The 13,804-nt window shown below is 33.2% G+C and overlaps 4 protein-coding genes across 5 annotated transcripts; 2 read left to right on the top strand and 2 right to left on the bottom strand.

The window, feature by feature from the left end:
- The first annotated feature begins 244 nt into the window (after positions 1–244).
- Zw (glucose-6-phosphate 1-dehydrogenase Zw) lies at positions 245–2,609 on the top strand. The gene is made up of 3 exons (XM_015933061.3): positions 245–697; positions 889–926; positions 1,011–2,609. The coding sequence occupies exons 1-3, from the start codon at positions 662–664 to the stop codon at positions 2,410–2,412; spliced, it is 1,476 nt and encodes a 491-aa protein (XP_015788547.1). The 5' UTR covers positions 245–661; the 3' UTR covers positions 2,413–2,609.
- A 369-nt stretch (positions 2,610–2,978) lies between these two features.
- LOC107365542 (uncharacterized) lies at positions 2,979–4,006 on the bottom strand. The gene is made up of 3 exons (XM_015933063.3): positions 3,788–4,006; positions 3,609–3,674; positions 2,979–3,457 (listed from the first exon to the last, which is right to left on the bottom strand). The coding sequence occupies exons 1-3, from the start codon at positions 3,882–3,884 to the stop codon at positions 3,312–3,314; spliced, it is 309 nt and encodes a 102-aa protein (XP_015788549.1). The 5' UTR covers positions 3,885–4,006; the 3' UTR covers positions 2,979–3,311.
- An 803-nt stretch (positions 4,007–4,809) lies between these two features.
- Positions 4,810–7,079, top strand: LOC107365541 (uncharacterized). Its single transcript, XM_015933062.3, has 5 exons — positions 4,810–5,182; positions 5,248–5,355; positions 5,457–5,708; positions 5,909–6,490; positions 6,610–7,079. Exons 1-4 carry the CDS (start codon positions 4,942–4,944, stop codon positions 6,223–6,225), a joined length of 918 nt encoding a protein of 305 aa, XP_015788548.2. The 5' UTR covers positions 4,810–4,941; the 3' UTR covers positions 6,226–6,490; positions 6,610–7,079.
- A 2,676-nt stretch (positions 7,080–9,755) lies between these two features.
- Positions 9,756–12,737, bottom strand: LOC107365619 (uncharacterized). Of its 2 annotated transcripts, XM_089270138.1 has the most exons (3): positions 12,525–12,737; positions 11,097–12,161; positions 9,756–10,477 (listed from the first exon to the last, which is right to left on the bottom strand). In XM_089270138.1, the coding sequence occupies exons 2-3, from the start codon at positions 12,157–12,159 to the stop codon at positions 10,038–10,040; spliced, it is 1,503 nt and encodes a 500-aa protein (XP_089126264.1). In that variant the 5' UTR covers positions 12,160–12,161; positions 12,525–12,737; the 3' UTR covers positions 9,756–10,037. The 2 variants fall into 2 exon arrangements, with proteins under 2 accessions (XP_089126264.1, XP_015788637.1); XM_015933151.3 differs by having other exon boundaries at positions 11,097–12,737.
- Positions 12,738–13,804: the final 1,067 nt, after the last annotated feature.

Below are 13,804 nucleotides of genomic sequence, written 5' to 3'. Positions count from 1 at the left end.
AAAAGCAGAGCAATTCATTATTAAACCGACTTTTTTACTTTTTTTTTCAATCAGTTCAACATTTAAAAAGCGTGTTTCATTCACGTCAAAGCTTAAGAGCTATCTAAATTAGGAGGAGCAATCAGAGTAAGTGAGTGAAGCGAGTTAATTGTTGTGTTTAAACCCTCTTACCATGTGAATCAAGGAGGTGCCAATTCAGCATTGATATAAATATCAAGTGATAAGAAAGGCGGAGAGGGGTTTTAGTTGGAAACAACGAGAAGGTTGATTCACGAGAGGAAAAGAGTTTTTTGTACAACTTGTTTGAATTATCAACTGTGTACATCATTTAGTTGTATGTTTAGTTCTCAGTGCAGTGTTCACACAATTTTTTAATTGATTTAAAATCAATCAATATCTTGCTGTTCAGTCTTTTTTTCCCAATTTGTATTTGCTCGTTCAATTTTCAATTTAACCTCTCTTTTTAACTCACTCTTTTCCCTCTCTCACTGTGTTGTGTTGTTAGTCTTCGTTGTTACTTCATCTGGTTGTTATTGTTAATTTTGTTTATTTTGTTTATTTTTTCTTATTCTATTTTTATTGTAATTATCTTCTTGATTAGTTATTTAATTACATTTTGTCCTTGTCGGTGTTTAACTCTGTTATTTTCATCTAATACACAATGGTTAATACAACTGTAATCATTTTTGGAGCTTCGGTGAGTAGGATGACAATTGGTTTTTTTACTGAGGAAAAGATTACCTCCTGTTTAAGAGATTATATTGCTCAATATTTTACCCTTTACCCTCTAACCTGACTTGAAGGTGATCCCGTTGTCAATCCATTAACCTAAATCTTTATTCAACCCTATGTTTTAATGATGCATTCCACTTTCTTATCTCTTTCCAGGGTGATCTGGCCAAGAAAAAGATCTATCCCACTTTATGGTTAGTAAGTGGGATTGCATTTGCTCATAATGACAAGTTAATTGTGATATTAATTGTTTCTTTTATTCTACTTTTTTCTTCCAGGAACTTATTTAAAAGGAGTAACATCAATCACAGTGTGCTCTTGATTGGTTATGCTCGCTCATCTATTCAAGTTGAACAAATTAAGGAACAGGTTGCAAAGCATGTCAAAATTGAATCCGAAGAAGCTACACTTTGGGACTTATTTTGGAGTCGCAATAGTTACGTGAGTGGTGCTTATGATAAAGAAAGCGATTTCCAAAAGTTAAACGAGTATGCAAGTTATACAGAATCTTTTCGAGGAGATACCGCCAACAGACTGTTCTACTTAGCCTTACCCCAAAGTGTATTCGCACCGGTAACTCAGAATATCCGAAGACATGTGATGACATCAACTGGCTGGAATAGAGTGGTTATTGAGAAACCTTTTGGACATGATTTTGATTCTTCAGAAGAGTTATCCAAACACTTAGCCTCATTGTTCGAAGAATCTCAAATCTATCGTATAGACCATTACTTGGGAAAAGAAATGGTTCAGAATGTTATAACTCTAAGATTTGCCAACAAAATATTTGCTTCAACATGGGATAGAGATAATATTTCATCTGTAACCATAACCTTTAAAGAACCTTTCGGTACTTACGGTCGGGGTGGCTATTTCGATCAAAGTGGTATCATACGAGATATCATGCAAAACCATCTTCTTCAAGTACTTTGTCTAGTGGCTATGGAGCGGCCAGTTTCTACTGACCCTGAAGATATTAGAAATGAAAAAGTAAAAGTTTTAAGGAGTATGCAACCAATCAAATTGGAAGATGTAGTTCTGGGTCAGTATATTGGTGATGAAACCGCTGAAGAGGGTTCTGAAGCAAGATTGGGATACCGAGATGATCCAACTGTTGCTAATGATTCTATTACACCTACTTTCGCCATGGCTGTCGCAAGGATTCAAAATGAACGTTGGGATGGTGTTCCCTTTTTCCTTCGATGTGGTAAAGCTCTGAACGAAAGAAAAGCGGAAATCCGTATCCAATATCGAGACATATCCGGTGATATTTTCCAAGGACAGTGTAAAAGAAATGAACTTGTTATACGTGTACAACCCGGTGAAGCTGTTTACCTTAAATTAATGACAAAAACACCCGGTATGTCAATGGATAATATGGAAGAGACTGAATTGGATTTAAGTTATAGACATCGTTATAAAGATGCGTTGGTTCCTGATGCTTATGAAAGATTATTGTTGGATGTTTTCGTTGGATCTCAGATGCACTTTGTTCGCAGTGATGAGCTCTCTGAAGCTTGGAGGATATTTACACCATTTCTACACCAAATCGAGGAACAAAGAGTGGTACCATTGCCTTACACATATGGTTCGCGTGGGCCTAAGCAAGCAGATATTGTTCAATCTTCGTATGGATTCAAATTTTATGGAACCTATAAATGGGTCAGCCCTATGGGTTAATTGTTGTCCTCATTTTTTCCAATCTCTCGTCCTCTCACTCTCTCTATCCATTTTTTTCTGTAATATTTTCACTCAGCTCCCTGTAATTGTGTGAATTTCGAAGTAACGGAAACAAGAAGAGGGAAATTGAAACTCAGAAAGAAAAAAGAAACTGATTAACTTTTTAATATAAATTTTTGAAAAAATTTCACATGAAATTTACAGTATCTTATACCTTGCTTATTTGTAGAGTAGATTTCACTTGACGTAAATAACAGTTGATCACGTCAATCGTACTACCTATTCAGACATGTTAAATTATTAAAGAGAAAAGCAGTTCAAGAGTTACAATCAAGGAAATTGTTGGTTTAAATGATTAGCAACATATTTTCCAAATTTACCTTGTTAGCGAGCAATAAGCAAGCTAGAAAATTTCTCTGTGTACAGCGAATGCCCAGCAGCCAATCGGACACTAAAATTTTAATTTATACATCAAGTTTCCTTTTATTCCAGGAAAGTCTGATGAACATTATTTTATGAAAGTGTAAGGTAAAAGAAATTATTACATAAAATAAGTTCATTATAGATAGCTTTCAAGATGGGTCATCAAGACTTTATTTTTAAATAATTTTAACTCGTGAATTGTGCAATTTACGTTTTCGTGCGAAATATTGTTACATTATTATAATATTATTCACTAAGCTAGCTATGAAATTTACTTGCATTTCAAACTAATATACATTTGTTTGATTTAAGTTAGTAAATTATTTTATAAAACTGTAAGCATTTTTCACCAATTTAACGTTTATGATATTGATTTATACCACAAACTGAGCATTATGCGATAAACTGTTCAAATTTTCCAGAGTTCACAGGATTGGTTAATGCATTTATTGGACAACTGCAAGCATGTCTGTGCTTCAAATAATTGATAACCAAGCAGTTTCAGGGATTATATCGGCTTCTCTTATTTGAGAAGAAAAGGCATTGTGAATTTGCTCTGGAATTTGATCAATACCATCATGAATTGGATTGGTAGATCTCTGCTGACTCTCTGGACATCGACCTGGATCAGAAATGATAAAATGAAAGATCTCATGAGAAATAGTCACAGGTTGCGTTACTGAATAAGGATTTGGGCCAACTCAATGACAGCTGTTGCTCTCTAAAGATGAACTGACGTTTGATGGATAAATGGGTTGAATAGAGTTACTCACATCGACAGTCAACTACGCAGCTCGACTCTAAGGCTGAATTTTCCGAATTTTTAGAAACACCAGCATCTATAGAAAAATTTTAAAATTCATTTTTTAGTTAAAGATTCAATTTAATTTAATTTCTGTTGCGTCAACAGATAATTTTCTACTAATGAAAGAGTCACTTCAAATTTACTTACTCGAAATCGAATTGCGCTTTGTTAATCTCATAGTTTGTCCATTACACATGGATCCAAGGACAATCAGGATAAAGATGACGGACAAAGAATGAGACATTTCACAGTAATCAAGTTTACCTGTTAAAATTGAAAAGAAAAAACTATCAGCTTATGATGATCCAGTTAACTACAAGTATTGCTAAGCTTTCTTATTTAGGATGGTTACAGTCTACTTCTACTTTTAACTCTAATAGTTCAGGCCTGAAATTTGAATGAGAGCCATCTCTTGGCCAACGATAATAAAATGAACAACAGATTATTCATGCAAAATTAATCGAGCCAAGCAATCGTCGTCTTGATCAATTAGTCAAGTTTAGTATCTGAACCTCAAAGAATCATCACAGTTTGCAAATTTTATTTCTTTCTCCTTGTTACAGGATCGAGGATATCGCTAATCCAAGAATGAAAATCACTCATGATGAGGAGCGAATCCGTTCAGTTTTATTCGAGTCTACAACGGATACGATGAGATATGCCATGCACAGAATAGCTAAAGTTCACTTAGTTAGTTCATAGTTTAATAAGTTGCAAAATTTGTTTTAAATTAATGAGGAAAACTGTGTGAAAATTATCAAGGTGGAAGAATCATTTCAGAGATATTCCGCTTCTTCCTTCGACTGCAATGATGTGTATTTTTTAGGGTGTCAGTGGTATTGATAGTGTTTGGTGTTGATTAACTTCAGGTATCATTTTTCTTACGACTCGGCTATTCAATCAATGTTGAGATGAAATCATTTCGAGTGTTTTCTGATTCATCCCAGCGTTCAGTGTGTTCTTATACCGAACTAAATTCTGAATCTTTGCTCGGAGGATTCAGTGTATTCTAGAGCATTTAACCATTGGTATTTGGTGCTCTTGCGGGTTGCTTCTTTCAAAACAAACAAAAAAGTCTAATTTATTTTTTAACCAAAAAATGCCGGAGTATTACAGTATTACAGCTTCTAAGCTGCCATCTATTGTATTGAGTTTTGATTTGTCTTTAATGCTTTAGAAGCCCGACTCTATCAACTTGAAGCTGATTTTAGAGGGAAAACTTTAAATCCCGTTTATGGATTCTATCAATTCAATCTTTTCAAATCGTGTAAAAATGAAATTATTAAAATCCTCATCACGAAATGCTCAAGCTATGTCATTTTTTGTCAATTATGATTTCCAACTCTAATTTATTTTTTCTCGCCTTCATTGTGCTTTCAGTTATAAACTCAAGTTTGCAGGTTAACTCTTCACTTTTCGACGCAACCCAAAATGTTGAACTTGACCTATTTCTTTGTGTTGATAAAACAAAGTTAATTTTTTTAGAGTATCGTTGCGATGGCATTCCCAATTGTCCTGATGCCTCTGATGAACGTTCGTGCAGTAAGTACCTTTTTTGTATCAAATTAAAGCCATTTATTTATTTATTCCTTTATCTATCTTTCTAGATTGTCCTACAGGCCAGTTTAGAGCATCATCAGGCTACTGTGTTTCATCTTTGATAGACTTTGTCCAACATCGCTATTGTCATTCCAAAAATAATCGAAGAGCTTGTTGTAAGTTAAAAGAAAAGTATAATCTGAATGATTGCTCATCAGATGCATGTTTTTTATTCACAAACTGATGTTTTGTATTTCTCCTATTCTTTCCATATCAGTTAAGGTTTGTCAACCCAAGGAGTTTCGTTGTTCCTCTGCAAAATGCATCCCACAGAGCAAAGTTTGTGATGGTGTTGCTGACTGTGATTATTCGATCGACGAATGGCATGATTGTCAACCTCAGGAGAAAAAAATTTTAAAGCATAAATGTGCAATAGATGAATTGCCATGTTACTTGAAAACTGGGATCCGTTGTGCAAAATTTTATGAGGAGTGTTTTTATTATCACCAATGTGAAGTTGACGGTTGCGGTAAGTTTGAACATCTTATTATATGCATCAATTTAAACCCATTGCTATTAGATAAGGTTACAGCACTAAATATAGACAATTTTGTGTCTTTTTATATATGTATACATCATAATCTCGTCCAGTCACCTGTGATTTATCAAATTACTGGCTGAAATTATTCAAAAAGTACTAATTATGTTTTAAATTTTGACTCTCTTCAGATCCGAATTTCAGTTGTCCAAAAAAATTAGATTGGAGATGCTTTGGTGGTCCTTGTGTGACAAAAAAATCTCTGAATGATGATAAAGCGGACTGTATAGGTGGAGCTGATGAAACTCCGAATGCTGCCCGATGGAAAAAAGGGCTAAAGCCATCAATCGATTCTAAACTAGGTGTTAGTATTGAAGCTTCTTCAGCAGTGTATAAATTCGCCAAATATATACTTTCACTGTTTCTAATTTGCGCTATTGGTGTTCAACTGTACATGTTGAAAAACAACTCTTCAAGTCGATTCAAACGTCGTTCCTCTAAAAAATGAATCCAACTGAGTATCTCACCTAAAGTAGATGCTGATGACATTGTCAGGAAAATTGAAATCACAAAGTAAAATCTCATCCAACCGCAACAAAAATCTGAAGCAATATGGTTTAAAATTTGAAATATTATCAGCAAGAAACAATAATGTTATTAAATAACAAGAGACAGTAAATTTTTGCTCCAATAACAGCCGTTGATTGAATTTAATCAAATTGTCCTCCTTTGATGTAAACCCTGATTCTTGATTGACTTGGTTTTAAAAGAAAGTAAGTTATAATGATTATGATTATATTAATAACAATTAGTGAGAAGAGACAATAATAACTTTGACAGTTGCACAGTTAATCAATAGAGATACTAATCATTTGTTCATTTCTTTTCACAGTAAACCTGGCAAAAGCAAAAAGAAGCAGAATCTTGATCATCTCACAGCTAATCACCATGTACAATCTGCACAAATCTCTCATCAACAATTGATTCACCGATGATTCAATTCACTGTCGCCATTGCAATCGATTTCTCACCCAGTTCCATTTAAAATGATAACGAGACTAACCTACAAAATGCAAGACACTTTCAACACTTGGCAATAATTAATAATTCAATGAAAAGATATTGAATTCAGAACATTTCAAGGCCTTCAAATGTAACAGTTAATTTCCAGCTCAACAATACTTTTAAGATGATATTTTTATTTCCATAGCAACTGAAGTAAACACTTAAACCTGATTTCGCCAACTAACCGCAATTAAACAACAATCTTTATGTCAAACCAATTAAATGGTTGTTTACATCATCCTCTGTTTATCTTGATTCACTGTTCATCTCATCCCATTAATCAAGTCAATAATTGAAACAATTCCTTGGTTTCCTTCTTATTTCAACTGATAGTTTAAAGTTTCATTATCATGATTATTTCAGTTTCACTCATTATTTACTATTACATTGTCAACGTTGAAACATTTGTTACCATTGTTTAATTAAAGTTACAAGAACCGGAAATTTTTCGCCTGTTGATTAAAATCAATCCTCTGATTGTGATAATTATAACAATGGGGAAAAGTCAACAAAAAGGTAATCAGGATTATTGAATTGACGATTGAAAAAAACTCAACAATCTGTGGAAGTTATTAGCAATTTGAAAAGAAATGAAAATCAATTGCAATCAGATTACCAATTGATCCTTGTTTAACTCATTTCTTTACGATTATCATTGATATTAATCAGTGAAAATTTTGTTTCCCTCAGTAAATGTGAATCAATTTCAATTTATATCTTAATGTCAACTTTTCCTTTTCCTTTCCATTATCATTAAATTTAGTTAATAGTTGTGTCATCGATTGGATCGTCAACACCATAATCATCATCAAATGATAGATCAAGAAGAAGAAGAAGAAGCAAAAAAAATATTCACTTCGGTGACTTTTTCAAGGTTTCCACTTGTTCAACAATAATACACAATCAACTGTTACAGTTGATATGAAAAGTGATTTACAGAGATTTCAAGTTACAAAAGATGTGTACAAAGTAATTAGTGAATGAAAATAGTCAACTTTGATATAACAGATAAATGACGAGAAAAGGTGAATAAATATAATCACTATTGTTGAATAAAATCATCTGTTCTCACTGTTGACCCTGTCAGCTGAACCTTTCATCTAATGTTCAATTTTTTGGTCAACATTAGCTAATGAAACTGGTAATTGTTAGACAATTGATTACTTGCATCATTCATCTGCAATATTAAACCGATAACTGTTGCTCTAATCTTAACGGATAAGGAAACAATCAACATTCAAGATTGACTTTCTAACCATTTCCAGCTTTTCAGTATCGGTTAGTCACAAGTTTAATGCATAAATTAACATCTTCAGGTTTCAGTTATTCTGATGAATCCTTGACAACATTGCCAGGAATTCCCGATCGCTGATTAAACCTGGTTATGTCTAATGCGAGTTCAACGGAGTCTTTGCATTGAAACAAAACAGCTAAAGTAACAATTAGAGAATGAAATTGTCCTTGAATGGAGAGAAAAAAAATAATCAAACATTTTCCGATTTTCTGCTGAAATGAAATGGTGTTGTTGTCGAGTCCAAATTGTTGCTGATAAATTGAAAAGCACAAGACTAACATCTTTTGATTATTAATTTCTAGCCGTTTCCATCATCGTTTGTCAGTGATTATAAAGCGTTGGTTGATTAATTGTAGGTTGCTGGTTGTGTGAGCGTTAATCAACGAATTATACAATTATACTAATAATGATACAAAATATAATGGTAAACATTATTTGCGTTGGCAGAAGATTCAATTCTATCAATCCATTTTGTTTGATTCTTTAATTCATTAACCATGAACCTTTGTGCTTTCCTTTAACCAATCAGTAAATTTCAAACGAATGTTCCAAAAGAATGATAGAGAATTTCATTTTTCATTCGTTACCAGCTTGACCGACCATTAATACGGATAGTAATTATCATGACAACAATCAGCCATTTGTCCAATTCTTGTTGATAAATTCATCGCTCTTCCATAACTTCCGTTGAAAATCCAAGGTTTTACTCTTTTCCTTTTCTCTTTTCAAATCCATTGACAATTTTTCGCCATTTCAACCAACATCGGCAGAAAAGTTGAAATTATTTTCAACAAAATAGATATTCAAGAATTATGAGTTTCCCTTAGTGAAAAGGAACACTTTTTTTTTAATATTTATATTTAAATATTTCAATTTATTTCCTTTTTTATATCATTTCCGTTCTCATTGGTTCTTGTTATCCATTGACCCAAATTCCGGTTTCATTTTAACCCATAATATTCATGGGTTTCAATAATTTTCAAATATACTTCCACTTGTAAATTGAAACAGTTTCTTGTTAAACAATTTTTCACGTTGAATGTAAACACATATTAAATATCATTGTTAATAACATAACAATTAACATGATTGTTGCTCAAGATGATTATATTAACATTACATTGATTGAAATCAATGGAAATTGTGTTCAGAAATTTAAGCTTGATTAGGGGTTAAGTGATGAAAAGGATTGGCTTTTACTGTAAAAGATTGTCTTTTGGCTGTTGAAATGTTAAATATTTTCATCTTCTGATTTAATCTTTTGGTTAGATTATCTCCTGATGAAATATGTAATAACAATCGATCATTAACTATGAATAAACATCTTCCTTGTTCTTGTCAAAGCAAATCATAGCCATGTTCAAAGGAAGAGCAAGACTGATCGGCTGATATCTGGTGTTTACTTTTGAAAATTAGTGAAATCACTTGTCATTATCTTCCGAGATCATCACCACAGTCTTTTAAAATGGAGAAGAAAGATAAATTCTTTGATCATTTTGGGAATATCAATTAGTTTATATCCTAAGTAAAACGATCAAGATAAGATATTAATGGCTATAGTTAACAAAAAGGTCAAAACTGGTAAAATAATTTGAATAACATTGATGGCAAAAAATGAGAGGAAATTAATTTCAAGGGAAAGTTTAAGTTAATTGTTATTGAGATGATAATCACAAAGATGAATCGTTAGAACAAGAAAAATAAATTCCGTTGATTGTTTAATCAAGACACTTAAGTTAAACCGGAGAAACCGAATCACTGGTTCAAACTAGAATCACAACAATCTCAATAAGTGACTATTTAACAACGTATCATTATATGTAATTTAAATACAAATATTGATTAATTTCTTATTCAGAAAGCGAAAAAAAAGATAGACATATTCACAGATTGTAGTTACTCTTGATGAAAAGGAAAAGAGGATGAGAAAGTGGAAGAAAGTGAAAGTTTTCAAAAGTGTGTTATTGAAGGACTGAGATTGATTTAGATGATGGTGATGGAGAGAACAACATCTGTGGGTCAAACGTTGAAAAAGGTGAAGAGGCAAGAAGGGGAGACAATGAGTAAGGCGTTAATGGATTTAGACTTGATGAAGAAGGTAGTAAATTAAGTGCAGATCCTGGTGGTGAGGAATGATTACTGCTCAAATGATGTCCAACGGGAAATTGGAAATGATTGGAACTAGATGTTGGTGTAGCAGCCGGTGATCCAGGACCATATCTTGGACTCAGAATAAGAGGTGACAATGAGTTCCAGAATGAAAATGCTGCAGCCGCCGAGGGTAATAATCCTGCAGGAGTTGTGTTTTTTGTATTGAAAAAAGGAGATGCAAATGTGACTATCGGTGTCTGAAGTGATGAAGCGTAAGTTGCTCCTAGTCTTGTGGGACTCGTTGGAATTCCTAAAAAAAGAAGGAAAAATGTCATTAATTTGTGTTTTTCAAATTTATAACGAAGTTGTACATCTCAAGGCATTTGTTAAAATGTGTTAATGGGCTACAATTCCCCTCTCGTCTGATTCTCTAGTTAAATAGATAACTAGGTATGAAAGACAATAAAAGATTTAGAAGACAATGACTGGAAACGAATTTGTCAACAACTTTTTATCTATTATCAGTAGACCAAAAATGAGAATAAAATCAAATAGAAAGATTTGACAAAAGAAGACTCTTGATGGTAAAAAGAAATATTAATAAGCTGTTAAAATAAATATACGAAACAAAAGTTTCCTGAAAATGACTACAATTATCATTCCGGATTAATCAAGTCACAAGAACGATAAGAAAACGGAATCAGATTCTAAGTAATTGCTTTTCAGATGTGCTGTTACTTATTTTTCAAGTACATCAAGCACCTTAGCTATCACTACCAACAATGTTTGTAATAAAGAGTTTGATACAATAACTTGGAGATGACAGAGCAAATATACACAATCACTGGTTAAGAGGGGGGAATCACAAATCTGGTAGATTGTAAAAATGCAGAGAAATACTAAGATATTATTAATCAATGAATAAATACCCGTTATCGGTGGTGGTTTGGGTTTTGCTTTGCGCGAACTATTGTTTAATCCATTAGTGTTGTTGTTATTATTTGTATCTCTTGTATTGCTCGAAGAGTCAGAATCACGTTCTCTTGAGAAATCACGACTCCTTGATGATTGTACTAGGTTAATAGGTGACCCGTTGTCCTCTTCACTAACTGGTAATGATGCTTCAGAAGCTGCTGATGAAGGTGAAGGCGAGCGAGAAGATGAGCCAAGAAGATGTACTTTTGTCTTTTTGTTGGAACTACCATTACTGGTACCTCCGTCACTGTCAATCTCATCACTGATTGATTCAGTATCAATCTCATTGAAACGTTTGCCGTTAAGATTCATTGGTAAGAGACCGATGCCTCCATTGTAATGATTACTGTTACGACTACTAGAACGAGGTGAGCTTTTACATGAGAGGTCAGTTGGTTCAAGAGAAGGTGAAGGAGATCCACCGGGATAGTTTAAGGTGAGTGGAGGAACATTAGAAGGCATCAAAAATTTATGGTGAGGATGATGATTGTTCCCATTATTTAGATTTAAGTCTCTCAAATTAGCAATATGCTTGTTTAAATTGTTCGGCATGGTGGGACTGTTTGGACCACCATTGCTGGCATTACTTGCATTTGAATTAGATTCTCCACTTAGTGGACTACCAATTGGACCTCCAGGAATACCGGATGGCATAATATTTTCCACTGGTGATCCATTCCCACCCATAGAACCATTAGAAATACTTTCCATTTTAACATGGAAAGGAATCTTATTTTCCATTTTAATAATTTCAGGGAAAGCCACAAATCGATAAACAAATTTTTGTCCGAGCACTTTTTTAATGATATTTTTATCATAATAGTAACGAAGAGCACGACTTAGTTTATCATAATTCATGTTGCGTTTGTTTTTCTTTAAACCCCATAGACGGGCAACTTCCTCGGCATTTACCAATTTAAATTCACCATCAGTATTGGTCCAAGTGATGATTTGTTTATACTGATTATTTAAAAGTAATTCCAACAAAAACTGCCATAGGGTAATGTTGGTTTCCATTCCTGTGGATACGACAGACATTGGAACAGAAGTGTAGAAAAAATTGAAGATAAAGAAAATACAAAAAATGGATATTTGATGTAGATGTTGATGATGGTGATGATTATGATTATGATGATGTTGATGATGAATAGAGAAGACGCACACACACAATACACAGAGAAAGAGAGAGACAGAGGTAGGGAAAAAAAGTAGAAAGAAAAAGAACAAGAAAGAGAAATAGAGAGATGAAGAAAGAGAAAAAAGATTGAGAGACAGAGAAAAATTAAGGTAAAATGTAGGTAAGGATAAATTAATAAATCTCCAAGGGTATGTTGCAGCAGTCAGTGGACTGCATTAGGTTTGCTGTTTGACTTGTCTCGTACCTTAAACACAAATATTGATAAGATGGTCAACTGACATAAACACAAAAAATAAGTCAGGTTATACAAAAATAAGATTGTTTCATGAAAGATATAATTGATTATACTTTAAAAGTGTTTTTGAGATCAAAACACTAAACCAAACAGTTTGGCTCCTGAATCTGATCATGAAGATGTTTTAAGTTATGAAAAATCAACAACACCTATACAATTACAAGCAGCAACTAAATTCAGTTTTCCTTGCCTCACACCTAACCAAAGAGTATCATAAAAAACATTCATCACGCCATCTAACGGTACTGTATTTCATATTAAACAGCGCCATCTTCCAGATTGGTTAAACTTTCTCAATACTGAAATCTGTTCAACTTGGATTAGATCTGATTAAATATTTCATATTATGGTCTACTGCTTAACATAAAATGGTTAATCTATCATATAAGTCATTTTTATAGCTAATTTTCTGATTTTTGAAAAAGCTATTCATTAACATTTTTCGAATTTTTTCTACACTTTCTTAGCTTCTCAAACTACACCGCTTCCTGAATTCATAGCGTCAACTCATCAAGACTCAGTTGCTATTAGTCTCAACGATCTCAAAATCAAAATTTTCAAAGATCACAAGATAATATTTTTCAATTAAAATCATTGGACAACTCAAAGAATCAAAGTTTTGATAATTTTTCTCAGCCACAAGCGTTTTCTAGTTCCTATGGATCATCCCATGGTTCAATCGGTGGATTTAATGAATCTCAAAACTTACCTGCCTCTCAACGCTCAACTAGTCAGGAAGGCTCTTGTTGCAAGAAACATTTGAAATACTTCCAGAAATCGGCCAAAAGTGGCAAAAAGCAAATAATTGAGGATTGTATCATTGATATTCATGCTAAATCAGATAGCCCACGAACTGCCAAGAAAGGGTATAAATATACCATAAGACTGAGTAAAAAGAATTGCTTAAAGTGCGAAATCAAGAAACAATGCGTTTTTGGTTTGACAAAGCTTCATTATCGATTATCAGGCCCAAGTTGCCTGTTGACAGTACTTGGATTAATATTGCATTCTGGATTTTTTTTTGCTGCCAAAATCTTGCCTTTCACTTGTTTAAGAGGTTCAATTTTTGTCAATGCCAAAGAGTTCATTACTTTATGTCTTCGTTTATTTCATCGACCACAACAACATCACTTGTTATTAACATTTATCTGAATATTATTTAAATAATAATTATTATTACCAATTCAAATGAACTGGCAAGTTAATAACAATGTTTAAACCAGCAAGTT

Source organism: Tetranychus urticae, chromosome 1 (genome assembly GCF_039701765.1).
Source record: "Tetranychus urticae isolate SD_2017Ah chromosome 1, NJAU_TeUrti_SD_1.0, whole genome shotgun sequence".
In the NCBI taxonomy this organism is placed as follows: domain Eukaryota; kingdom Metazoa; phylum Arthropoda; class Arachnida; order Trombidiformes; family Tetranychidae; genus Tetranychus; species Tetranychus urticae.
The sequence above is the reverse complement of the archived record's forward strand: the minus strand, read 5'-3'. Positions and strand labels throughout refer to the sequence as shown.

Excerpts from the sequence above, each read along its gene's own strand:
- Zw (XM_015933061.3), top strand. The coding sequence starts at position 662 with ATGGTTAATACAACTGTAATCATTTTTGGAGCTTCG. Across the intron at positions 698-888 it reads TAATCATTTTTGGAGCTTCG|GGTGATCTGGCCAAGAAAAA; the intron begins GTGAGTAGGATG and ends ATCTCTTTCCAG. Across the intron at positions 927-1,010 it reads AAGATCTATCCCACTTTATG|GAACTTATTTAAAAGGAGTA; the intron begins GTTAGTAAGTGG and ends TTTTTCTTCCAG.
- LOC107365542 (XM_015933063.3), bottom strand. The coding sequence starts at position 3,884 with ATGTCTCATTCTTTGTCCGTCATCTTTATCCTGATTGTCCTTGGATCC. Across the intron at positions 3,675-3,787 it reads AAAGCGCAATTCGATTTCGA|ATGCTGGTGTTTCTAAAAAT; the intron begins GTAAGTAAATTT and ends ATTTTTCTATAG. Across the intron at positions 3,458-3,608 it reads CTGCGTAGTTGACTGTCGAT|GTCGATGTCCAGAGAGTCAG; the intron begins GTGAGTAACTCT and ends TTTCTGATCCAG.
- LOC107365541 (XM_015933062.3), top strand. The coding sequence starts at position 4,942 with ATGCTCAAGCTATGTCATTTTTTGTCAATTATGATTTCCAACTCTAAT. Across the intron at positions 5,183-5,247 it reads CTCTGATGAACGTTCGTGCA|ATTGTCCTACAGGCCAGTTT; the intron begins GTAAGTACCTTT and ends CTATCTTTCTAG. Across the intron at positions 5,709-5,908 it reads ATGTGAAGTTGACGGTTGCG|ATCCGAATTTCAGTTGTCCA; the intron begins GTAAGTTTGAAC and ends GACTCTCTTCAG.
- LOC107365619 (XM_015933151.3), bottom strand. The coding sequence starts at position 12,180 with ATGTCTGTCGTATCCACAGGAATGGAAACCAACATTACCCTATGGCAG. Across the intron at positions 10,478-11,096 it reads CAAACCACCACCGATAACGG|GAATTCCAACGAGTCCCACA; the intron begins GTATTTATTCAT and ends TTCTTTTTTTAG.